Below are 26,312 nucleotides of genomic sequence, written 5' to 3'. Positions count from 1 at the left end.
TTATGCATGATTTTGGGTGTATTTCTTAAATCCTTTGGGTGTATTTTCTGTAATCTTTTTGGTGTATTTCTATAATCGTTTGAGTGAATTCCTGTAACCGTTTGGGTGTATTTCTGTAATCTCTTGGGTGTATTTTATGTAATCGTTTGGGTGTATTTCTGTAATGCTTGCCATTTTTTCTGAAATGAAAAATACACCCATAGATATCAGTAAGATACACCCATAGATATGAGTTAGATACACCCATAGATATCAGTTAGATATCACTCAAATACACCCAAATGATTACAGAAATGCACCCAAAGGATTACAGAAAATACACCCAAACGATTATAGGAATACACCCAAAGGGTTACAGAAAATACACCCAAAGAATTTTAAAAAATACACCCAAAATTCGTTGAAGTACATCTTATGCATAATTCAGAACTCTTTCTCTTTCTCCTCCTCATCTTCTGCTGCTTCTTCTTCTTCAAAAACGATTTTACCATGAAAAATCGAAAAAAAAGAGAAAACAGAGAGAAAAGATGTAAATGAAGAAGAAGAAGAGGAAAACGAGGAAGAAGAACGTGCAGCAAGAAGAAGAAGAAGAATTTCAAAAACCATGAAAATCGAAAAAAAAACGAAGAAGAAGAGGAAGAGGAAGAGGAAGAGGAAGAGGAAGAGGAAGAGGAAGACGAAGACGAAGACGAAGACGAAGACGAAGACGAAGAAGAAGAAGAAGAGAAGAAGAAAAAAAAAAAGACGAAGAGGAACCGTTTGAGTGGGACGCGTGTAGTTACGCTCCATTCAAAATGAGTTAATGCGCGTGTTAATGAAGTTTGGGCTGATAAGTTGTAAAACTTGTACAGCCTTTTTACTTGTATGTGTAGCAGGCCCCTTATTTTTTTAACTAATTGACTATTTTTATAGTTAGTTCTCTAACAGAGGAGCAGTAAATTTAATAATATGATAATATTAAAATCGTTTAAAATTTTTTAAAATAAAATATAATATCCAAAATATTTTATGATTAAAATAAAATGTTTCAAATATTAAAAACTAAATTAAAATTTAGTCCAAGATCAAATAATATTACACCCTAATCATTTGTTTAATATTAAACATTGAGTTGTCCGAAATTTTTTTACGAGGATAATTTAGCTGAAGTGTTTAGTTTTTACAAAGTTAAAAAAATAGATAGGAAAAAAAATGAAAGAAAAATTAATCAAAGTCTTAAAACTTTTATCCAGATTTTATATATACAATAATCAATATTCAATAATCATTAAAATGATGAAGTGAAACTGAAAGAGTCTAGAAAAAGTGAAAAACCAAATAAATCACGGCTCCCAGAAGAGTGAAGACATAAACCCCGCTCAACAGAAGAAAAAAGAGTCTGAATCCCAAATCTAGGGTTTTCACTTTTTCCCCATTTCATCCCTCTCACACTAGGGTTCCCACTCACTCGCTCGCTCACTCAACAATGGCGGCAGTCACAGCCCCTCAGCAGCACCGTTCCTCCAAGACGGAGTCCTACGTCGACAACAAGCGCAAGGAGGACATCCGACATGCTAACATTGTCGCTGCACGCGCCGTCGCCAGTGCCGTCAGGACCTCCCTTGGCCCCAAAGGCATGGACAAGATGATCTCCACTTCCTCCGATGAGGTGATCATCACCAACGACGGCGCCACCATCCTGAACAAGATGCAGGTCCTCCAGCCCGCCGCGAAGATGCTTGTCGAGCTCTCCAAGTCACAGGACTCTGCCGCCGGAGACGGCACTACCACCGTCGTCGTCATCGCCGGCGCACTCCTTGAGCAGTGTCTAATCCTTCTCTCACACGGCATCCACCCCACGGTCATCTCAGATTCCCTCCACAAGGCCTCGCTGAAGGCCCTCGACGTTCTCTCCGCCATGGCCGTCCCCGTTGAGCTCTCTGACAAGGACTCCCTCGTCAAGTCTGCCAGCACTTCGCTAAACAGTAAGGTCGTCAGCCAGTACTCGACGCTCCTCGCCCCTCTCGCCGTCGACTCCGTGCTCTCCGTTGTAGACCCTGCCACCCCTGACATGGTCGATCTCCGCGACATCAAGATCGTCAAGAAGCTTGGCGGAACAGTCGACGATACTGAACTTGTGAGGGGTCTCGTTTTTGACAAGAAGGTCAGCCATGCTGCCGGTGGACCTACCCGCATGGAGAATGCCAAGATTGCTGTCATTCAGTTCCAGATTTCGCCCCCTAAGACCGACATTGAGCAGAGTATAGTGGTGAGTGATTATTCTCAGATGGATAGGATTCTGAAGGAAGAGAGGAGCTATATTTTGGGCATGATTAAGAAGATTAAGGCCACTGGCTGTAATGTGTTGTTAATTCAGAAGAGTATTCTGAGAGATGCTGTTACTGATTTGTCTTTGCATTACCTTGCTAAAGCTAAGATTTTGGTGATTAAGGATGTTGAGAGGGATGACATTGAGTTTATTACCAAAACTTTGAATTGCTTGCCCATTGCCAACATTGAGCACTTCCGTGCTGAAAAGTTGGGCCATGCTGACCTTGTGGAGGAGGTTTCGCTTGGGGATGGTAAGATTGTGAAGATTACTGGGATTAAGGATATGGGGAAGACCACTACCGTGCTTGTCCGCGGGTCCAACCAGCTGGTGCTGGATGAGGCGGACAGGAGTCTGCATGATGCCTTGTGTGTTGTTAGGTGTTTGGTTGCGAAGAGGTTTCTGATTGCTGGTGGCGGTGCTCCCGAGATTGAGCTTTCAAGGCAACTTGGTGCCTGGGCTAAGGTTTTGCATGGGATGGAGGGTTACTGTGTTAGAGCTTTTGCTGAGGCGCTCGAAGTCATTCCTTATACTTTGGCTGAGAATGCAGGTTTGAACCCCATTGCAATTGTGACTGAGCTGAGGAATCGGCACGCGCAGGGAGAGATCAATGCCGGAATCAATGTGAGGAAGGGTCAGATTACCAACATCTTGGAGGAGAATGTGGTGCAGCCACTGCTGGTAAGCACGAGTGCAATCACCTTGGCTACAGAGTGTGTGCGGATGATTCTGAAGATTGATGATATTGTAACTGTGAGGTAGATTTGAGTGAATAGTTACAGAAATTGAGCCGTCATCCTTTTTTTAAATGATTAAAGAGTCATCATCTTACGCCTTTCTTTGTTTTAATTAAATTCCTAGTGTATGTGCTTGCTAGTGACTTTGATTATGTAATTTCAACTTGCTTTTGCTTCTATATCTAAAATTTTGGATGCCCTTCTGAATTGTGGTGCTTTCTGGTGTCACCAGCAATATTTTTACTTGATGTTATCCATTTAGAGTCTATTAATATTAATTCATTTCTTCTGTTGATGTAGCAAGTCTCTAGGTGTGTTATGTCTAACCATTTTCACTTTCTTTAGTAATCAGAAAATACGATAGGGATGTGTATATATATATATATCATTAGAATGGCTTCTTACAAGAGGGAAGGAGAACTATTTTCAGCATCTACTTCTGAGTAAACTCTTGTAAAACTGGGCTAGGGTTACCAGTGATATTTGGTGTTGCCTTTTTTACTGATGAGGGGGTTGTCCACCCCTTTGATTGCTGCGGTGGGAATAGCAGGTTGGTACTCATGCAGAAACTTTAGATCTCTGCTGCAGTGATGTCATCCACTTGGATATGACGAGACTTTATTGAAAAGCACCAGGAAGGTTTTTTCTCTTGTCAGCCCTTGGATTGAATAGTTTTAGCAGTTGTGTGAATTGTGGATTCGGTTGATGTATCACTGAGTGGTTGATTGGCTGCGGTGGCCATTGAGTGTGCTGACTGCCTCTTAGTTGCTGTTGTTCTCGGTTGGGTTTGAGTTCTGGACCCCTTGTTAATAGTTGCGTGGTAAGTTCTTTCTTTTTGCTGGCATGCTGTTTATAAAATTGTAAAAGGAACGGTAAACTTAACATTCATGTATAGAGAACTCATCTATTTAGACACATCATTCATCTAAAGTGGGTTTTTAAATGTTCATAGTGAGTATGACCTTTCATACATAAATTCAGATGTACATGTCAGTGGGTAAAGGAAAAGCACATGGATTCTAACGGACAGTTTTATCTTGTCGTTTAAACTAACATTAGCCAGGCCTTTTGCCTCAGAGTCCTTGACTCGAATATCTAGTATATGATTTACTAGGTGAAAATAAGCATAAAGATACATTAATGAAAAATAGCTGATTCTTGCACAAGTTGCAATGCTGCAAAGAGCTGGACTACTTCAGTGGTTGTGTTGTGCTGATACCACACCAGAAACTAGATGCCATGGTATGCATGATTGCATGTATTTGTCAATGTCAATGGAACGAGATGTCAAGGTATGCCTTTAGGTGCTGCATCAGTATGTTTATTCTCTTCCTCATCGTTGAGCAAGGCTTCTGTTAGTAATCACTTTTTTGCATTGGTCGCATTTTTCTCTTTGCTCTTGCTCTTCCCCCATAGGACTAAGTAGAGGCCAACGCCGATAATCCTGTCCCCCCCCCCCCCCCCCCCAATATTCAGTGTTAATAAATTGTTCTACATACCCTCCAGAGTATAACTGATCACCAAGAATGAGGGCTGCCATTATAGCAACTAAAAAGGTTTGCAATGGCTGAAAGACAGCAACACATACAGGGCCACCCTTTTTTGAATACACCATGTTTGCAGAGATATTACAACCCCAGACGATACAATTCCCTGGAATCATCAAGACATAAATGAATTCAGTTGACTTACACCAAGTTGCATGATTTGAGATTAGATAAGAATGAATCACATATTCACGTGACTTTTTCAATTAAGATGATCAACATCCGAACTATATTTCTTGATGAAGTGAAGAGTATTACAGCATATAGGATGGTAAGAAGCTCTTCTTTTGATATTATCTTCCAACGTTCCATATCAGTTTCTAAAAAGGCTGCTATAATCAAGAACTGAACTAATCCAAAGAAGAATGTAAAGGAAGTGAGTGATAGTTTTGCTGGATACTTCTTCACCACAGGAGCCTGAAAAAAGGGTTTAACCACTTTGGTTTAACATAAGAAAACAATTAAGCAAATAGAGTCAGTGCAACATTATTAAGAATGAAGCCAGGCGTTCACTAATTTGCAGTTTCATGCATGTAGCTCATGATCAATGATGATTATGACGAAGATACCTGAAAAACCATCCAAGCAGCCCAAGATAAACAATGTCCAAGTAAGTATACGCAACCCCATGTCCAATTCTGAACTTTGGTTGATGACTGATGTATGTAGCTATCGTCTTGCATCTGAGGTGTCTGCAGGTGGAGAAGAGGAGGGCCTTTGTATAGAGTGATCACAGTTGCACCTCCAACACTTGCAATGGTTCCTAGAATTTTTGCCAATCCATCTATTCTTGCAATGTTGACTTCCTCAAGTCTATAAAAAACAACGATCAGATGACAAAAATGTTCAAACTCAGAAGGAGATGTGAAATGAAATACCCTAGAGCTGAGGCCATGACAAAAGTGATTGCAGGAACTGAGTTCTGCATTGCAGAAGCTAAAGTTGGAGAAGCATAATATAATCCCAACAAGTAAAACCCTTGGTTTGCAGTGATGCTAGCACAGCCAATGAAAAATAATGTTAGAAGAATAAAACGGAAACAAATAACTCGAAAATTGCAGGTTTTTTTTTATTGCTTACCCTAGCAATGCTAATAGGAAAAACTGAAACAGCAAAAAAAAGTAAGAGGTGGTCTTTCGTTCCTGTTCATTGTTTCATGTTAAAATCTTGCCAGCATAAAAAGTGACAAGAGACTATAGGAAACTATAATATGCATGTTTAATCATGAAACTTACTTCTCTAAGAAACAAGCAAGTGGACTCAACAAAAGAAGGGCAATTATATTTCGATAAACAGGGTAAACAACTTTACTGACACCAATATTAAGTGCAAGTCTAGAGACAATGTGGTATCCTGCAAAACAAAACTGAAGGGACATTAATGCCACAAGAAGCTTCACTTTTTTTGTCATAACACTTTCCATTCCTGTGTTCTTGTTCAGCAACTTAGACTTGGGTATGGAGATAAAGGAAATACTTAAAGAGATGTGCTTATATAGAGAGGGAACAATCCGAAGGAACGTTCAAAATTGTTCATTTTTTTTATAAAGTGATTATCGGCAGCTACCGATATTATTACAAAGGCATATAAGCGTTTAACATATATGCTAAGTTATCTCTAGATCAGACTACAAAATCTTATTTATATACAATTTGTTGTGCTTGTTGACTTTTAAATGTAATATTTTAGGGAGACAAATTGAAGGTGGATCACGTTAGCCAGGTAGTTAGAGAGTGGCCAACCTCTATGATTTGCATGGAAATGGATTCTCTCCAGTAGAAAAAATACTTGAGAGAATAAAATGTGATTTTTCATCTTTAATTCTATAAGTGAGACCAAAATTAAATAGAAAAGAGAAAGTAATAAAAGATTAGATTAAACACTTGATAGTATCCAATTTTTTTACCATTGGAAATGATCCACTTCCGATTTGCATGACCATGTTCCCACCATCTCCTTTGTAATGATTTTAGTGACATTATTATTTGTATTGATTTTCTATCATCGTAGAGTAATTTCTTCAATTTTTACTATGAATTCAATTTAACGTAGGATTTGGCATGCAATTTAATAACAATAATATGAAATTGTTCTATTCTTAAAAGATAAAATATTTTATTGGTTTTCAAAGAAAATCGATACAAATTATATGGCATGTGAAAATATATTTTGGTGCTTAAAGGATCAAGATAGATAATAAAATTAGTAATAATTTGGGGGTGGAAACTCACGTGCAATCGACTTCACGTGAAGTTGATACTTGAGAGCCTTAGATGATTTGACTGATTTGACTAAATTTTCATTTAACGGCTTTCAGATATCAACTTTACGTAAAGTCGACTTCACCTGAGTTTTCACCTAATTTAGGAGGTTCTTTTGTAAATATAAGTTTTAAGCATATGAACTCATCTCGATCATCATTTGCAATGGCTGTCGAAAATTAAGATAAAACATAACAATAATAAAATATCACTACCAAATTCAACGTTCCCATACCATAAATCAAAGATTTCTTGAAAGGAATTGTTCAAAAATAACATTAAGATCAACCGCAAATTGCAAAAACAAAATAAAAAGATGAAAATGAAAATTGAAATGAGCATGCTCATAAATAAATTGGCACATTTGGAAATGGTCCATTGCTCAGCAAGCTTTTCCAGAGACATTGCTTTCCTCCATGATCTCCAAACACCCCCCTAAAAACCGTTCACGGAGTTAATATGTCGGTGCCTCGGCCTAGCTCCTCCGGCGCTGGTGCTATCGGCGCTTTTGCAATTTATACCCCTTTGTACAACATCAATCAAAGTCACTAGAATAAAATATTCTAGTCTGGTCTTTTAACATCTTGTTACTACTTTCCTCACGATAGACAACACCTAGTAGTATTTTAACATTTTAGTTGCATGTAAAATGAATATTCTAAATGAGTAATTGATGGTGACAATATATTGTTTGGGTGTTGTGCTAGCAAACGAGAGAAAACAAGATTTGTTAACTCAAACTACATAATCATTACTTAATATTGGATTTGATTTCGGGCAATGATCTTAACTCTTAGTTCTATAGTTCTTCAAAAGTTGACTAGAGGCCTATGGGTGTTCAAGATTCAAAACCCCTGAATTGCAATTTTTTATATTCGAATTTGTCATTTTATCTTGTATAATTTTGCATCGGGTTAAGTCATGTTTTAACTTTTAAGTAGATTCGACTCATTCGCAATTTATAGGGGTGTACACGGATCGGATTGGATATGGCCAAACATTCGATTCGATCTGCACAATTTCCATCGGATTGGATCGAATATGATATTCACATCTTTTAGTGTTGAATCCGATCCGATCCGATCTGCAAATATGCAGATCGGATCGGATATCGAATATATCCGCGTAATTGAACATTCTCTTTTTAATTATATTTCTATGTAAAAAATTCAATAAAAATATTTCTTTCATATTTTTAAACTTATTTATTCCTAAAATATTTTTTATCAAATTTTTTCTAAAAACAAAAATAAAATAATACAATATATGAATAATAATTACTAACAAAAACATACAAACAAGTAAATATAATACCAAACATATATATATATATATATATATATATATATATATATATATATATATATATATTATTGTGCGGATCTGCAGATCCGCAAATCGGATATGCGAATGTAGAACAAATTCGATCCATGAACATCCCTAGTACAATTTAATTAAATTATATACTTTACATTGAAATTGATAATAAAATATCATAATTAAATGTCTTTATATTAAGTCATTTTATATCATGTTTTTTTCTTTTTGCCTTTCGGTATCTCTTTTATGTTCTATGGCTAATCTAGTAGGAGTTTTCTTCCTAGAGTGAATTTCATGTAGTTGCTTTGGGTGTTCTTTCACCCCATTGTTTATATAAAAAAAAATACTCTAATAAAAATATCGGATAGCTAGTAAGCATTCTATATTTTACACGTATTTTTAAAGGTAATTTATCAAAATAAAATAAAAGGAAGAAATGCTTATCTAATTACAAAGAATTGTTTATCTCCATGTTCTATTACTATTCTATGTAATTCGTAAAATTCTTTCACATTTTAGCATTATACAAATAAATTGTGGTACCCTACCACGATTTATGAAAAGAGCAGTATAAAAAGAAACTGTGATACCTATCACGATTTATGAAGAAAATATATGCATAATGTGGTATCTCTTTTACAGGTTATGAGTAATAAAAATTTGGGTAGTACTAAAAGACCAATGGTCTAAGCGTACAATGTGTACAATGGGCTAAATCTTTGGTCCATGAATAAAATGAACATCACCCATACTATCCAGAATAACCATCCGGATACCAAGGATAATAAACAAGTTGATTTTAGAGTTCACCAAGAATCAAACCCTTGACCTTTCAGATCTAGAACTCTAATACCATGTCATGAATCCACTCATCCCAACAGCGTAACCTAACAAGACAATGTAGCACTAATGGTCATATCTCTAATACTTCCTAAACCTCCATTGTACACATTGTATACTTAGACCATTGGCTCCCTATACTTTTCCTAAAAATTTTATATATACACTATGAAAATCATTGTGTTAAAGGAGAGCATTTTCACAATGGCAAGTGAGGATAAGAGTTTTATTGTTCTAGAAACTCAAAGAAGTCAGAAATATGGTGTGAAGTATCGTTCATTAACGAAAATATTAATTCGCAAAAAATCAAATTATTTTGATAAGTATCAATTTTTAAAAGTTATGGCTCACTAACGAAAAATTAATTCGCCAAAAATTAAATTTCAACAAACTTTGGTTCTCTAACGAAACAGTCAATTCCATACTTCTCAGTTTTTATATAAACACGATAGATTAACAAAAAGAATAATTTAATACTAATCAAAATTTAACGTACAAATCACTATATAAATTACTTACGAATTGCACAAAACACACGTAACATTCTACAAAATAAATCAACAAAAAAAATTAACTACTTACTAACAAAATTTTAGCATATTAAAAATTAATCTTTTGATTGATGTTTCCAGACATGTGCGCAACGCTATTCAATCAGTACATGCGAACTTCGTTTTTCATGACTCCATCGCGCCATAGTCTTAATGGCCCCGAATTCTCTCTCAACTACTCATCACAAAATCTTTAACCCCCAACAATGAAATCCATCTATAGGTTTCGCACACATTTTATATATATATATATATATAGAGGTACTCATAAACCGTTGGAGACTACCACAATTTATACCCAAAATAATCTCTTCATAAACCGTAGAAAAATTACACGGTTTATGGCTACAGTGTTCACTTCAGTGAAAGTTTTTCCCTATTTATGTTTTTTTATGCTTCTTTTGTAAACCGTTAAAACTTACCACGATTTAGTAATAAAACGTGAAAGGGTTCAACATTTTTTCTATTTATTTTATATAGATAAATTACCCTACTTTTAACATAGTATAAGCAATAAAATCATGTGTTACATAAATAAAATTATGTTGTATCTAGTGCACTTAAAATTCTTCCTATGAATAAAAATAAAAAAGTGGTATATTATGTGTTACATGAACAAAGGAAGGGTGGTTTAAGTAATTTTTAAATTTGAAATACTAATTTAGCAATTTTAATAGGTGAAATTACGCGAATTTTTTATATTAAATAAAAAAAATATTTATTTAAATATGTAATATGTAAATAATTTATTATTTTAAAATTACGTACATATTTGTACTGATGCAAATAACATGTATATCAAATATGTATATTATCGTATTAATTTAACTAAATATTTTTCGTATTATTTTATTTATATGGTTAATTAATTAATTAAATATTTGATTTAAAAAAATAATTTAAATTTTTTAAATAAAAAAATTAACCATTTAAAAAGAATTAGTATAAAAATAATATACAATAATACGAATATAAGTATATTTATTTTATTAGATTAAATTAAATTATTAATCTAAATTATATTCATCTAAATTTTAAATTAAAAATTTTATAATTTTAAAAGTTTAAATTATTTAAAAAATATTGTATGAAATAAAGAACTTAAAATCAAACCGCTATAATACTGTCCAAAATATTATAGCACCGTATAAAAGAAGCTTTGCAGATATATTAGATAATTTTTAAAATTTTAAATGGTTAATTTTTTAATTTAAAAAAATTTAAATTATTATTATTTTTTTAAATCAAATATTTAATTAACCATATAAATACAATAATACGAGTATATAATATTTAATTAAATTAATACATTAATGTACATGTATCTCTAATAACATGTATATAGAATAGGAAAGTTTTTAAATGTCCTGTCGTACCAGTGTTTCAGTAATTTTTAATCGTTTATCTTAATTATATATATTATATATATTTTTTATAATTAAAATCAATAATTAAAAATTAATAAAATACCGGTATCACCATATACTTAAAAATTTTTCTATAAGATACACATTAAGTAGTATCCTTTAGCCTCTGTACGAATATGTACGCATTCTTAAAATGATAAATTGTCTACCAATTACATATTTTGTTTAATATTTTATTTATTTAATTTAAATATAAAAATGCGCATAATTTCATCCTTTAAAATTATTAAATTAGTATTTAAAATTTGGAATTTACTTAAACCACCATTCCTTTATTTATTTTAACATATAATGTACAATTTTTCTTTTATTCATATAATATACTATAGGAAGAATTCTAAATGTACTAAGTATCGTCAATTTAGTACAACAACTACGAAATGAAATCCAAACTTAGGCCCAAACCCGAAAAAAGACAGTAACAGTAACAATTCACAATTGCACACCACACCACGAAGTCACAAACTGAGCCAATCCCTACCACAACCATTCATTCACCCAACTCACTCTCCTAACGACTTTCCTACCTACCTTTTTCGCACTACACACACAAACACCTAACACTAACACATTACACTTCTCGTTTTCTTAGTGCCACGTAGCTCCTCCTCCTTCTTCAATGGCCGCATCTCTCACCTTCTCCAGACTCCTCGCCTCTCCCACCACCACCCACTATCTCTCCTCCACCGCCCTCTTCCCACCCAAATCCCTCTCTTCTAAACTCCCCCTCTCCCCTTTTTCCCTCAAATTCAACCACTCCAAACCCTTCAAACCCTGCACCTTTCACACTCCCTCCTACGCCACCAAATCCACCACAATCTCTGCCACTATCGCCGTCGGCGACAAGCTCCCGGAAGCGACCTTCTCCTACTTAGACGACGCCGGCGAGGTTCAAACCACCACCATCTCCGACCTGACGAAAGGCAAAAAGGCCATCCTCTTCGCAGTCCCGGGAGCCTTCACACCAACCTGCTCGCAGAAGCACGTTCCAGGATTCGTGGAGAAGTCAGCGGAACTGAAGGCGAAAGGCGTGGACACAATCGCATGTATTTCGGTCAACGATGCATTCGTGATGAAGGCATGGAAGAAGGACCTGAAAGTCAACGACGAGGTTCTGTTACTTTCTGACGGTAACGGAACGTTCACGAAGGCCATTGGGTGCGAGTTGGATCTGAGCGATAAGCCCGTTGGGCTTGGTGTTAGGTCAAGGAGGTACGCACTCTTAGCGGAAGACGGTGTCGTTAAGGTCTTCAATTTGGAAGAAGGTGGTGCCTTCACTTTCAGTGGCGCTGATGATTTGCTCAAATTGCTTTGAATTTGTCTTCTTTTTCTGGAATTTTCGACATAACCGAGGGGTTCTGCTGTTTACGAGTTTTTTTTTTTTCTGTTCTTTTCATGATGTGAGTTCTTCCTGTTTCTTAGGATAAAGGCTAATAATGTGAATTGAAACCCCCACCAGACAAATTTTTATCTTTCAACCCTAATACAGGGTGAAAACACAGGGAAATTTTGGGTTTTATCGTTATTTTTGTTTTGTTTCGCAATGTTTGGCTTGTAATTTTGAGTGCGTTTAAAGAACAGTGTTACCCCAAATACGCTGACACGCTGTGGCGACTGCGGAGAAGCCGGAGATGGGTTTAGCCCATAGCGCTTTATGTGATAAAACGTTGATTATACCTGTACATGTTTTAGACAACAACATTAGGGGTGTGTTTGAATTTGCGTTGGGGAAGAGAGAAGCGCGTTCGAGCTTCTTGAACGCTTCATCTTTATGTTTGGCAACATTTTTATCCTCTAAACGCAGAAGTGATTTTTATGTTAAACCCACGTTTACCAAAAGTTATAAAATCTAGTTTTTTCGTTTAGCTTTTTACGTTGGATTAAAAATTATGTTGTATGTACCAATTATATCCTTTATTATTCATATGTTTATTTTTTTTATAATATTTTTTCTAATACTCTCTTATGCGTATTATTATTTTTTATAAAATTTTTGTTTTTTTTATTTATATGAGTTTTTTTATTGTTATTGTTATTTCTTTTTTACATGAAATATTTTTTTATTTTGTATTATGATTCTATTAATCTTATTAAACTACTAAACAATATTAAAAATACTAAAAAAATATTAAAATTTATTTAAATATTTAAAATAAAATTATAAAATAACATAAAATAATTATTTAAATTCATGTCCTTTTCTGTAATTTTTCACCTAAAAGTGATTTTGAATAATGTAATCCAAACAATATTTAGTTTACTATAATCCATTTTGAATAAAAATTACCAAATATAAACCACGTTAACACTAACTCACTTTTGATCAAAATCAATTTTACAAAATCAATTTTATACAAACCCCAATTTACAAACTGTAATCCAAACACACACTAGGTGTGTTTGGCAAACGCCAGAGAAGAGAAAATGTTATATCTTTATGTTTCGCAATTTTTTATTTTTCCAAAGGAAGAAGCGATTCCACCTCCGCCAGGAAGTAATATCACGCGAAGTTAAAATGTGTTGTTTCAGCGTTCATGTTCATGGTGATTGGTTACCGATCAAAAATTAGTTGAAAATTTTTTTTCTTTTACCAATTTTACATTTTATTTTTTTTTATAAAAAGATAACAGTAACTATTACTTAATTTTACAGTAATTATTTCTAATTTTTTGCATTTTTTGTTCTAATTTTTTTAAAATAGGTCAGGAAAATCCAAAGGACTTTAAAAAAGTGAAAGTGTTTGAAGTTTGAAAAAAACCTTCACTGTGAATTATACTTGCCAAAAACATATCTTCTTACCTTCTGCTTATCTTCCCAGAAGTTTTAATTTAAGAATATATAAATTAGTCCATAGAAGAATAATACAGAATAATATCAGTATAAAATATAGAATATTTATTAGACATACAATATTTTTATTAGAGTATGGCTTTTATTAGTCATTTAATATTTGGACTCATTTTAAAAAAAATTAAAAATAATTAAAGTACTCATAATTAATCAAACGAATATAAATATATTTATCTTATTAAATTAAATTAAATCATTAATTTAAAGTATTTAAAAAATTAATATAATAAAAATAATAATTAGATTGCTTGTTATTTTTAAAATATAGGTAGGGATGTCAATGGGGCGGAGCGGGACAGGGCGGGGCAGGGCGGAGGATGCTTTCCTGCTCTTCATCCCTGCCTCTAGATTTACTCCCCGTCCCCACTTCTGTTTTTCACCGTGGGAGAATATTGCTCTCCATCCTCATTCACCGCGGGAACCTTATTCCTCATCTATATGATAGTTCTAACTAATTATTAATTTCTATATGAATAGAGATGTAAGTATCCATTCTATACAAAAATAACAAGATTTTATACAAAAAAATCTAAGCGACAAGATGGTGACTTCTTTCGAAATGACGTAGTGGGGGAACGAGAAGTGGACAAGGTGGGAGACGCGGCAACAGAGAGGAGAATGGACACAACGAGAAAGTTACGGAAAGGAACGCCGCAAATAGAGAGCACAACGCAGTGAGGATCATGGCACAGTGAAGTGCGACGATGCAGTGAGAAGGGAAAGCGGCGAGAGGTGACTGCAGAGAAGTTGGATGGAGAAGTTGGATGGAGTATGGACAGCGCTAGGAATTTCTGAATTGAAAACGAGTTATGCAAACGGGGATTAAGAGTTTTGGGTTTATATATATATATATATATATATATATATATATATATATATATATAGTGTGTATGTGTGTGTGAAATGACTAAAAAATATATATGAGAAATAAATTATTAAGAACAATTCAGTAAATTTATGAATTTCGTCTGCCTCGGAAAAATTTTGTCGCCCATCCTCATTGTCACAGAAAAAATTCTCCATAGTCGGATCCCTATTCGGGACAGTCCGGCAGGGATGTTTACTAGCCATCCAATATCTTTATTAGAGTACATTTATTACTAACGATCTAATATTTAAATTTATTTAAAAAAATTAATTAAACAGTGCTCATAATTAATTATACAAATACAAGTACATTTATTTTATTAGACATTAATTTTATATTATGTTTGATAAATTAAATAGGACAAAAAATTATAAAAAAATTAGTATCTTTCAACATTTGTGTTTTAATATTTTAGAAAAACACAAAATATAATTTTAATTAGTATCTATATATGGCCGTATCTTTCATAATTGTTAATAATATAAATACTCTCGTATAATCTCTTATTTATATTTTAATAGATATATCTACTAAAAACAAACGCTGCGTTATGGCCTTTTTAATGTTAAACAACCTCAATTCTAAACATTAAAATATCACTCGCACAGGCTTATGCATACAATATTTTTAAGTTTTTTTTATCTGGATGCAGTTTTAACTAAAATTTGAAATTAGGTGTAATTACTTGTGAGACAAATGAATTGTCACTATGGTCTTAAATTCTATTTTCTTTTTTAATTTTTTTGTATAGTTGGCATTGATATTAGAATCGAATCATATCTGCCAATAGTAAAGTTGCACATGGATTGGATAATATCGTATATTCGCGGTAATTATCCGTATTCGATCTAAATTTTTGCGGATATTATCTGATCTACAAAATTATCGGATTGGATTGGATCCGATCCACAATATGATAGGATCGGATTGCGGATTTGACAGTGATATCCGCGGATCCGATTTGCAAATTCGTATATCCGCACATCACATATAAATAGCATAATTTAGTCACCAAAAAAAATATAAATAGCATAATTTAAGAAAATAAATCATAATGTGATATGAATTTTAGTGTGTTGTTTTATAAATTTTATGATATCTTGTTTTTTATTTTTTATATTATACTTCGACCTAGAATAATTAAACTTAAATCTTGTGTTATTATTTTTTTATTCAAAAGAACTTTTATTGATAATATTTTAGAATTAAATATACTTAAACGCGTGAAAAATGATTTTTTTTTGTAAAAATAGCCAAATGGAATTTGAAAACATTTTTTCTTAAATTATGCGGATATATCTGATATCCGATCTAATTCGCATATTTACGGATTAGATCGGATCGAATTCGACATAAAATTGCGGATATCGTATCTGATCCGATCCGATGAGTACAGTGCAGATCTAATAGAATTTTAGACTATATTCCATTCGATCCAATACGGCCTATTCTGTGTAAAAGTTATGCGGCACTAAAGTACTAAAGAAACTTCTAGTAGACTAGTATAGTGGTAAAGATTTTGGAATTAATTTCAAAATATCCTTGACAAATGATAAACTTGATTTTTTTGCTATTAAACTAAGTTTACCTTTGCTAATATATATGCTAATTAAATATATATACTTTAAAATTTTTTATTTTTATATTTATTTAATTTTATATTTATATTTATTTCTATTAAATTAATTTAACTTTTTATTATATACTATTCTTAAAATAAATATTAAATTTTATTGAACATTTATAAATTATAAAAACACAAAAATACTTTCATTGGTCATAACGTAGTTTTTCTATTCATCATAGTTATATGATATTTTTAATATCTAAAAGTATGCTTAAAAAATATAATACTAACTAATTAGTAACTTAATCTAACAGATGATCCAATGATTGAGTGTGTGTTTGGATTATGGTTGGTCAAATTGGAGTTTGAATAAAAGTGATTTTATAGAATTGATTTTGGATAGAAGTAAATTTGTATCAACATAATTTATGTTTGGCAACTCTTTACCAAAATTAATTTTGATAAAATAAAAATTGTTTGGATAATATTAATTAAAATCACTTTTAGATAGATAATTACTTAAAAAGACATGATATTAAATTATAATATTATTTTTTTTATACATGTTTAATTTTTTTATATACTTTTTTATATGTTTTTTATATAGTATATTTTTAATACTCTTAATACTCTTTTTTAATACATTATAATTTTTAACTATTATTATTATTTATGATTAATTTTTTTATTTAATTTATTTTACCTAATAAGATTAATAAATTCTATTATAAAAATATAATAATAAATATAATACACAAAAATTATAAATATAAAAATAAAAGAATGTAGAGAAAACATATAGAGTGCATGTAGAGAGTATTAAAATGAGAAAAGAATTTTATTTCTATTAAAAAGTAAAATTCTAATTCTATTTTAAATTCAAATTCATAATTTAGAATAACTTATTGCATGGATAAGATAAATAATTTTGTGTTCTTTGTTGTTTTATTTTTGTGGTTTTTTTATCTGTTTATTAGGAATAATTTAAACATTTTAATTTTTAATAATAATAAAATTGTAAATAAGATTTTTTTATTCTGACTTAGTTTGAACATTAATATAAAAATTAATTTTTTTAAAAAATTAAAAATTACATTTTTATTGTATTTCATGACAATTTTCTTTTGTGTGTGTGAAAATTCTATTCTTATTTCTTAAGGTGTTTCAACATATTTATAGTAATTAGAACCAATTTACCTTTGAAAACAGAAGTGGAAGAAAAACGTAAAATTTTAGAAGCATTGTTAAGCACACACTGTGAGCAGGGATGGCAAGCGGAGAAATCCGTCCCGTCTCGTCCTACCAAAAGTTCACTCCAACTTATTTAACAGTGGATTGGCAGGTTAAGCCCGTCAAATATTATTTTTTTATTATTAAGTATTAAATAATATATATAATTTCACAACTATTTTAATAAATTTATAATTTCTAAAGGCGTAAAAAATTATAATTTCTAAATTCACAAATATTAAAGTCTTTATAATTATAAATATGTAATAAATATAATTATAAACTAAGTCTTTTGAAACAAAATTATAAAACTAACATTGTCAAAGTAAAATAAATATTGTCCAAAATATATATTATTAAAATATCTACAAGTTTAGAATATAATCAACCAAACGTAAAACATAATTCAAAACACTGAATTAGAATATCTTCAAAAAAGCTGAGCTCAGCGAGAAAGCCCGTCCCGCCCTGGCAAAATTCGCGGTTGGGGTGGAAAAAGGTCAGGCAGCCTGTCAGGGGCTTGTAGTCTAGCCTGTGTTTGGCCTGGCCTGGCCTTGTCTGTTATAAAATAGGCATAGGCTTAGGCTCTTATAAAAACCTTATTATGATAATAGGCCAGACCTAAGTTCACTAATTAGCCTTATTGGCCTGTCAAGCCTGCTTGGCTCTGTTAACACATAATTATATATATATAAATAATTTTTTTATTATTAACAAAATTATGAGATATTTTAAATTTATTATATTTAATTATAAATAGTTTTGTATATTTTAAATATTTTAAAATTTAAATTTTTTTATAAATATTAAATATAACATATTACATATAAATATGTTTATTAAAAATAATTTTTTAAATAATATTTTTATTTTTATAAAAAAAATTATCAGGCATTTTAACAAGTTTCAGGCCAGGCCAGACTGAATAACATGCTAGATTTAGTACTTTAAAATAAGCCTAAAACAGGCTGCAACCATGCTCAGGCCAATTGATTACATGATAGGCCAGACCTGTTAGGAGTAAAGTCTGGCCCGATCCAACCTGTTTCCACCTCTACCCACAGTTTAAGTGGTGCGAATTAGGCGAACTTTTGATGTATGACTGTCTTAATTTTCTAGCCCGTCCACCTTTTTAACAAGTTACGCTAGCTGGCCTGACTAGGTCCCTTTATTACCCCTAACTATAAGTTACACACACAGGGACAGATTCACTCCTGGGTGTGGGGGCAAGTGCCCCACTATAATTTGGAATTTTATTAAGTAGTATATAATAATAATATTTATTTGCTCCCATTAAATTATTAAATTTGACCTCACAATAATTTTTTATTCAACTTTCGACACTTGATAGTCAATTTGAGAACTTCGTATTAGAAGTCTATTATAATGATCAATTTTCAAATTTAAATAAGATTGATATTCTTTCTTAGAAATTGACTTGAAAGAATATTATCTATTCATTTGTGTTTTTTCTTTTAAAATTAGCTTTAGTTTTTTTCATAATAACTACACTAATTGAATAAACTTTTTTAACTATGAATATCATCAAGAGCTAATTGTATGAAAGTTGAGTTTTAAATAATTGTTTTACGACATATACAAAAAAAGATATTTTAATTATATTATCAAGGTTTCAAAATATGAAATATAAAAAAATTAAATTTAAATTATATGTTATTATTTAAATTACTATTTTAGTATTTTAATTTGTAATTAGATATTTTGGAACCTAATCATATTTTACAATCACAAAATATAATTATAACAATAATTATGTTATATTTACATAAAATAATCACTTATATAAAATAAATCTTAAAATATAAATTTGGAAATACGAAATACATATTAAAAATAAGTTAAACGATATATGTATTTATACACAAATTTATAATAGATTATTTGATAGCTAATTTTTTATATAAACATAATATTTTTATTATGAAAATTATTATAACATTATATATATTTTGTCCTCATTATCAAAATTTTTTGGTTCTGTCACTATATATATATTGTATGCGCCTACTCCCACAATTTACTACCTAATGTTGACTTATAATCTATAATTATAAAGATCAGAATTGGCATGTGATGTAACAAAATATAGAGGAGCTGCGATATCAAATTAAGTTTTCTCCCTTAAGTTTTTCTTTTCTCTCCTTCGTTAAAGCCTTCTTCTTTTCCTTCTTCTCCAGACTCCCTGCGTGGAAACATTGTTCTTTCTTTTAAGGACTGTAAAGAGCGTGGAGCATTTGGGAAGACTTCTTTGCTGCTCTTACCACGCCGTTATCTTCCTTTGACTCCTTCGAGAAAAGGTTGGATTTCTTACTTTATGTAGTATTTCACTGCCTTAGGAATCATTGTTTGTATGCAAAATTTTTATCAGTGAACCTATGACTGTTGATAGTTTTATGGCGGTTACGGCAATTTCATTGTATTTTTGCCGTGATCTTCTTTGTGTGTTAAGATATCCCTAAATGAGATTGTTGTGGCTTTTTTAGAACAATATCATTTACGTTTCCACAAAGATACTCCCTCTGTGTTTGTTTGTTGTTTTGTTATGTAAAAGGTATTTCTTTTGTTTGAGATTGGTAGTAACGCTTTCTTTTTCTATAATGTAGGTATATCTTTTCCAAATGTCTCGCCCACTATTTTAAAAATGTCTTCGAGGGTTCCTGAGGAGCTGTTGAGATGGGTAGATTCTTCGGTTCTCTGTGCGGTTCCTATGGTAGATAGTGGTTTTGTAGATGAGTTTCACAAGTACCATAGGCTTTGTAGTTGTAATGGTGATGAGGTGAAGTATGAGTTAGTTGCCCCTAACCCTGAAGACCAAGTTTGCTTTGGCCGAGTTGTTAATTCAGAATCACAGTTTATTTTCATGTATGATTGTCTTTTCACCCGACTGAGGGTGACATTTCCTTTTTCCGATTTTGAAACTGAGGTTTTGTCTTGTTGTAAAGTCGCTCTTTCCCAATTGCACCCAAATTTATGGGGCTTTATGAAGACCTACCAGCTTGTGAGTCGCGAGCCTGATTTTCCGATTTCTTTGAAGATCTTTTTCTTTTTATTTCATCTTAACAAACCCTTCAGCGCCACTTCGAATAAAAATAAACAACAGTGGGTTTCCTTCCGAGTTATCCAAGGTTGAAAAGTTTTTTCCATTTTTGACGAGTCATTCTATGATTTTAAGAACTTCTTTTTTAAAGTCCATGCTGTTGAGGGTTACCATCCCTTCTTTCTGAAGGGGAATAATGAACACCATTTCCCATTGTACTGGGTAGAAGCAGCCCCTGTCGAGAAATATAATTTGATAGACTTGAATGAGGTTGAGGAGGCTATAGTTGAGTTCTTCCGAGAGGCTTGGGGACGGGCTCCAAACCTTGATACCAAAAAGTTCCTTCTCGGGACTCCGAGTTATGTTCATACCGAGCTAGGTAGTTTTTATCATTATTTTATGTATACCTTGCTCGTTTTTTCGACTTGTGGGTTGACGTCTATTATTCTTTTTGTAGAAAAAATGAAAAGCTGTTCCAAGGCTTACCAAAAAGTCCAAAAGGCCAAGAGGAACACCCGAGCTCGAGCTGCTCAGCTGCAGGAGAGTGGCAAGTCGGATACCCCTTCCCCAAGCAAGTCCGACACGAGTACTTCTTCTCAGGACAAATCGGAAAACATTCTTCCTCCTCCTCCTCCTTTTGCTTCCACCCCCTGTTCCTCCCTTTTCAAAGCCGAGTTCTAAGAAAAGAAAGACCTCGGAATCTAGTGGCTCCATTGTTTATGATACTGTGTTTGATGGACTAAGCTTTGTAAGAAAAACATCCTTCCTCATAGCTTTGTTGCCATGGATGATGTTTCGATTAAAAACCATCTCCGAGTCTTGATCCGAGGGGGGATCTGAACTGCTTGGGTTTGCTCTACTTTTCTGAAAGAATTGGAGAGGACTCCTTTGAATGCTACTTAGCATTCTTTCGACGCCCTTTAGGCCAAGGTGGCTTCTCTTTGGGAGAGAGAGAAGGGACTGAAGGAGGAGAAGTTGTCCTGGAAACCGAGCTCTCTAAAGCTCGGGAAAAAGAAAAACAATCCTCAGTTTCCTGTGTTCGGGCCGAATGTTTACTGAAGAAGGCCGAACAAAACTATGACTGAATTTTTTGGGAGAACCTGGATTTAAAGGAGGAGGTGAAGCAACTTAGGGAGGACTATGTTGATTTGGAGGAGTCAATTGCTGAGGGAACAGAAGAGGTGTTTGAAATTTCAAAAAAGCATGTTCAGGTTCTTGCTCCCGACTTGGACTTATCCCCTCTTCATCCTGACAAGATCGTAGTTGACGGGAAGATCGTCTCTCCTCCCCATCCACCTACTGACTCCGAGCTGAAGACTGCTGGTCAGCGCTTGGTTGAGTCTCCTCCTCAAGAAGTCGTTGCTCCCGAGGAGGTGATGCTGAGTTCCTCCCTTCAGCCAAAAGCAACTCCAACAGAAGAGAATCCTCCGACTTCCTCCGCCGAACCTGATTCTTCTCCAGCTCATGATCAGAATCCTTTAATTGGCCATGTTTAATATTTCAGTTAAGGCCTGACTTGTGGGTCCTCTTTACGAACACTTCCATTTTGTGTAGTTTTTATATGCTTTTGTTGACTTTGGTCCTTTATAAAAGGACTTTTAACAACAATTTCCCTTTATTTGAGGATATTAGTCCTTTCGGATAGGACTCCAACAACTTTTGTTTTTTGCTCTAAGAAGTCATAATTGTTTCTTTAGAAAAAGGTCCCTATATCTATGAGTTACCTTTTATCTTAGGATTTTTAATATGCTTGATTGCATGTCGAATTTCTCATCTGTTGTTGAGCTGTTCTTGAGGCTTTTGTGGAAGCCTTTAATGAGTATCCTTTACTTTGGGATTTTTAAAGAGAAGTTTTGTTTTCCATTACTTCGGTGCGAACGACCAATTTGTTTTGTTATTGAATTGTTTTCGTAAGTTAGGTTATTTTTGTGATGCATTTTATTCTGCTCGGGTGCTTTTCGACTTATAAGTCGGTTTATTCTCCGAGTTCATATAATCATCCTTCATAGCCTCTTTACACCGACTTGCACCTCGTCACTTTATCTTTGTCGACCATGTAGGTCGGGCAATAGATTTTTGCAATTTTTCGAGCTTAAGTCAGTGTGTACCGTAGAAAAACAGTAATGAAATAAAAAGAGATATTGTTATTGATGACTTGTCATTTACAAGAATGGCTTGCTACTAAGGGATAACTTTCTTGCCCCTAGTCCCCGCTTTAATGCCTCATTAAAACCCCCTTCAGGAAAACCCTTCTCGGAAAAAAATCGTGAAGTCGGAAAAAAGACTACATCAGGGAGCGAGGTGCGCTTCTAGCTGTAATATCTCTTCAAATTGCAAGCATGCCATGACCTTTGGAGCTCAGCTCCATTTAAGTCAGAAACTCTGTAATAGCCTTTTCTCAAGACTTCAGTTATCTTGAAAGGTCCTTTCCAGTTTGCAGCAAGCTTCCCTTTGCCCGACTTGTTTGTCTCAATGTCATTTCTCATCAGGACTAGGTCATTTTTGGCAAAGCTTCTTCGTATGACGTTTCTATTATATCTGGCCGACGTCCTTTGCTTTAGTGTTGCTTTTCTTATCTGGGCTTATTCTCAGATTTTTGGGAAGAGTTCAAATTTTTCTTTGTGGGCCTGAACATTCCCGACCTCATCATAAAATCTTATCCTTGGACTTTGTTCATTGACCTCTACTGGGATCATGGCTTCTATTTTGTATGCAAGTCAGAAGAGTATTTCTCCAGTCATGGAAAGAGGTGTTGTTCGGTAAGCCCATAATACTTGTGGGAGCTCTTCTGTCCGAGCTCCCTTTGCATACTGCAACTTTTTCTTCAACCCAGCTAATATAACTTTATTGGCTGCTTCAACTTGCCCATTATCTTGGGGATGTTCCACTGACATGAACTAGCGCTTGATCTTCATACTTGCCACTAAATTTCTGAATGTAGAGTCGGTGAATTGTGTACCATTATCTGTGGGGATGGAGCAAGGAAATCCAAACCGTGTAATGATATTCTTATATAGGAAGTTAGGAACTTCCGACTTCTTTGTGCTGTGATGGTAGCTAATGGTTCATCTTCTATCCACTTAGTGAAGTAATCCACTCCCACAATTAGGTACTTAACCTGTATAGGGGCTTGAGGAAAATGTTCGAGTAGGTCCAACCTCCATTTTGCAAAAGGCCATGGAGAGGTTACACTGATAAGCTTTTCGGGTGGAGCGATGTCGAAGTTGGCATGCATCTGGCATGACAGACACTTTTTGACAAAGTCAATTGCGTCCTTTTGCAAAGTCGGCCAGAAGAATCCTGCTCGGATTACCTTTCTAGCCAAGGATCGGGCTCCGAGATGGTTTTCGCAAATGCCATTATGTATTTCCTCCAGGTCTTCATCAGTTCTACAAGTCGAAACACATTTCAGTAAGGGTGCAGAAACTCCTCTTCTATAAAGGACATTTTGTACTTTGTGCTTCCCTTCGAATTTTCTTGGCTTCCTTTTATTCCTTGGGAAGGATGTCGAATTTTAGATATTCGACATAAGTAGTCAACTATTCGAGGTTTTAGTCGGAGACGGGTAGAATGTTTGTCTTGTTGTTCGACTTGAAAACTGAAGGCTCCTGGAGAGTTTATTGTATGAGACTTCTATTATTTCCCCCGGATTTAGTACTTGCCAACTTAGGAAGGACATCTTCTCTGCTGTTAAGTTTCCAAGTTATATGTCGAACCTCGGTATCAGGGAATTATTGTAGATGCTCAAGCATTTTTTCTAAGTATCTCCTCATGTTGGAATCTTTTGCCTAGTAATCTCCATTGATTTGGGAAGTTACTATCTGAGAATCACTAAAGACTACTACTTTAGTCGCGCCGACTTCTTTTGTAGTTTCAAGCCTACAATTAGGGCTTCATACTTAGCCTGATTGTTTGAAGCAAAGAACTTAAATTTCAAGGAAACCTCTATTTGAGTTCCTTCTTCATTGACCAGGATGATGCCGGCACCACTGCCGACTTTATTGGAGGACCCATCTACATAGATGTCCCAGGTCGTAGAAGTTTCAGTTTTATCACCTATATATTTTTCTACGAAGTCGGTGAGGCACTGAGCTTTAATGGCTGTCCGAGTTTCATACCTGAGGTCAAACTCGGATAGTTCTATAGGCCACTGTACCATCCGATCCGCTATGTCTGTCTTCTGAAGGATCTATGTTGATGGGTTGATTTGTCTGGACTCTTATAGTGTGTGCCTGGAAGTAAGGTTGGAGTCTTCTAGAGGCCATGATTAAGGCGTATGCAAATTTCTCTATTTTTTTATACCTTAATTCTGGCCCATGTAAGACTTTACTAGTAAAATAAATGTGATGCTGTCTGACCTCATCTTCTCGTATTAGTGCTGATGCTACTGCCTTCTTAGTGACAGCTAGGTACAACACTAGTTCTTAACCCATTTCTGGCCGGGTAAGGATGGGTAGTTGACTTAAGAATTTTTTGAATTCCTGAAAGGCTTCTTCCTATTCAAAAGTCTACTCAAATTGGCATCCTTTTCTAAGTAGTGAAAAAAGTGGCAAGGATCTCAAGGCTGATCCTGCCAAAAAATCTGGATAAGGCTGCAAGTCGGCCATTCAACTGTTGGCCTTCCTTCAAACAAGTCGAACTTCTCATTTCTAAGATTGTTCTACACTTGTCAAGGTTGGCCTCACTTCCCCTCTACGTGAGCATGAACCCTGGAAATTTTCCTGCTTCCATTGCAAAAGTGCATTTGGTGAGATTTAACCTCATCCCATGTCTTCTTATGGTGCTGAAGACATGTGAGAGGTCGGACAAGAGGTTTGCCTTATCCTTGGTTTTCACTAACATGTCGTCCACGTATAACTCCATTAGGTTTCCGAAGTGAGGTGCGAACATCTTATTAATATTTGATATGTGGCTCCTGCATTTTTCAATCCAAATGACATGACCACGTAGCAGTAGTTTACTCTAGCTGTGATGAACGACATTTTCTCCTGGTCCGACTTGTCCATCGGGATTTGATTATATCCCGAGTAGGCGTCCATGAACGATAGGTACTGGGATCATGAAGAGGAATCTACGAAGGCGTCAATATTGGGTAGGGGACATGGGTCCTTTGGACAGCCTTAGTTGAGGTCGGTATAATCAACGCATATCCTTCAGTTCCCATTTTGCTTTTTTACCAGCACCACATTTGCTAACGATGTCAGATACTTGACTTCCCTGATAAATCCAGCCTCTAGGGCTTGAGCCTGTTCTTCAACTACTTGAGCTCGTTCTGGTCCGAGCTTACGTCATCTTTGTTGGATAGATATGATCATTGAAAGTTGGGGCCTGAAATCTGAATTCTGTGAATTCTGCAGAATTTGTGATTTCTGGTTTGTGTGTACACGCACACTCTGTGGATTTTTGAACTTGTGCGCACGCACAGCCTTGAGCGTACGCACGCACAGGGATATGGCTGCTGCTGGGAGCGTTAGCACGCTTTGTGCGCGCACACAACCAACGAAGTTTTGCAAGTTGTGCGCACACACACGTTGGGAAGCATATTCAGTTGAGGGCATTCGCACGCCTTGTGCAAGCGAACAGAATTGGAAAATTTTACTCCTGTGCGTACGCACACTGCCCTGTTTTTTTTAAAACCTTGTTTTTAAATGTTTCACCTTTCCAGCAAGCTTATAATCTTTTGTGACCCTATTTTCAGCAAATATGACTTTTGTGTTTATTAAAACCGAATTTTAAACTTCTAAACCT

The 26,312-nt window shown here is 34.2% G+C and overlaps 2 protein-coding genes and 1 pseudogene across 2 annotated transcripts; 2 read left to right on the top strand and 1 right to left on the bottom strand.

Annotated features, from left to right (window-relative positions):
• The first annotated feature begins 1,271 nt into the window (after window positions 1–1,271).
• LOC112792067 (T-complex protein 1 subunit delta) lies at window positions 1,272–3,252 on the top strand. The gene has a single exon (XM_025835152.3). It carries the CDS (start codon window positions 1,466–1,468, stop codon window positions 3,068–3,070), a length of 1,605 nt encoding a protein of 534 aa, XP_025690937.1. The 5' UTR covers window positions 1,272–1,465; the 3' UTR covers window positions 3,071–3,252.
• A 1,126-nt stretch (window positions 3,253–4,378) lies between these two features.
• On the bottom strand, window positions 4,379–6,155 carry LOC112792068 (WAT1-related protein At3g18200-like; annotated as a pseudogene).
• A 5,092-nt stretch (window positions 6,156–11,247) lies between these two features.
• LOC112792065 (peroxiredoxin-2E, chloroplastic-like) lies at window positions 11,248–12,584 on the top strand. Its single transcript, XM_025835151.3, has one exon. The coding sequence runs from the start codon at window positions 11,611–11,613 to the stop codon at window positions 12,304–12,306; it is 696 nt and encodes a 231-aa protein (XP_025690936.1). The 5' UTR covers window positions 11,248–11,610; the 3' UTR covers window positions 12,307–12,584.
• The last annotated feature ends 13,728 nt before the right edge of the window (window positions 12,585–26,312 follow it).

Source organism: Arachis hypogaea, chromosome 13 (assembly GCF_003086295.3).
Source record: "Arachis hypogaea cultivar Tifrunner chromosome 13, arahy.Tifrunner.gnm2.J5K5, whole genome shotgun sequence".
Classification (NCBI taxonomy): domain Eukaryota; kingdom Viridiplantae; phylum Streptophyta; class Magnoliopsida; order Fabales; family Fabaceae; genus Arachis; species Arachis hypogaea.
Note: the sequence above shows the minus strand (reverse complement) of the source record. Positions and strands in the feature narration are given on the sequence as shown.

Excerpts from the sequence above, each read along its gene's own strand:
- LOC112792067 (XM_025835152.3), top strand. The coding sequence starts at position 1,466 with ATGGCGGCAGTCACAGCCCCTCAGCAGCACCGTTCCTCCAAGACGGAG.
- LOC112792065 (XM_025835151.3), top strand. The coding sequence starts at position 11,611 with ATGGCCGCATCTCTCACCTTCTCCAGACTCCTCGCCTCTCCCACCACC.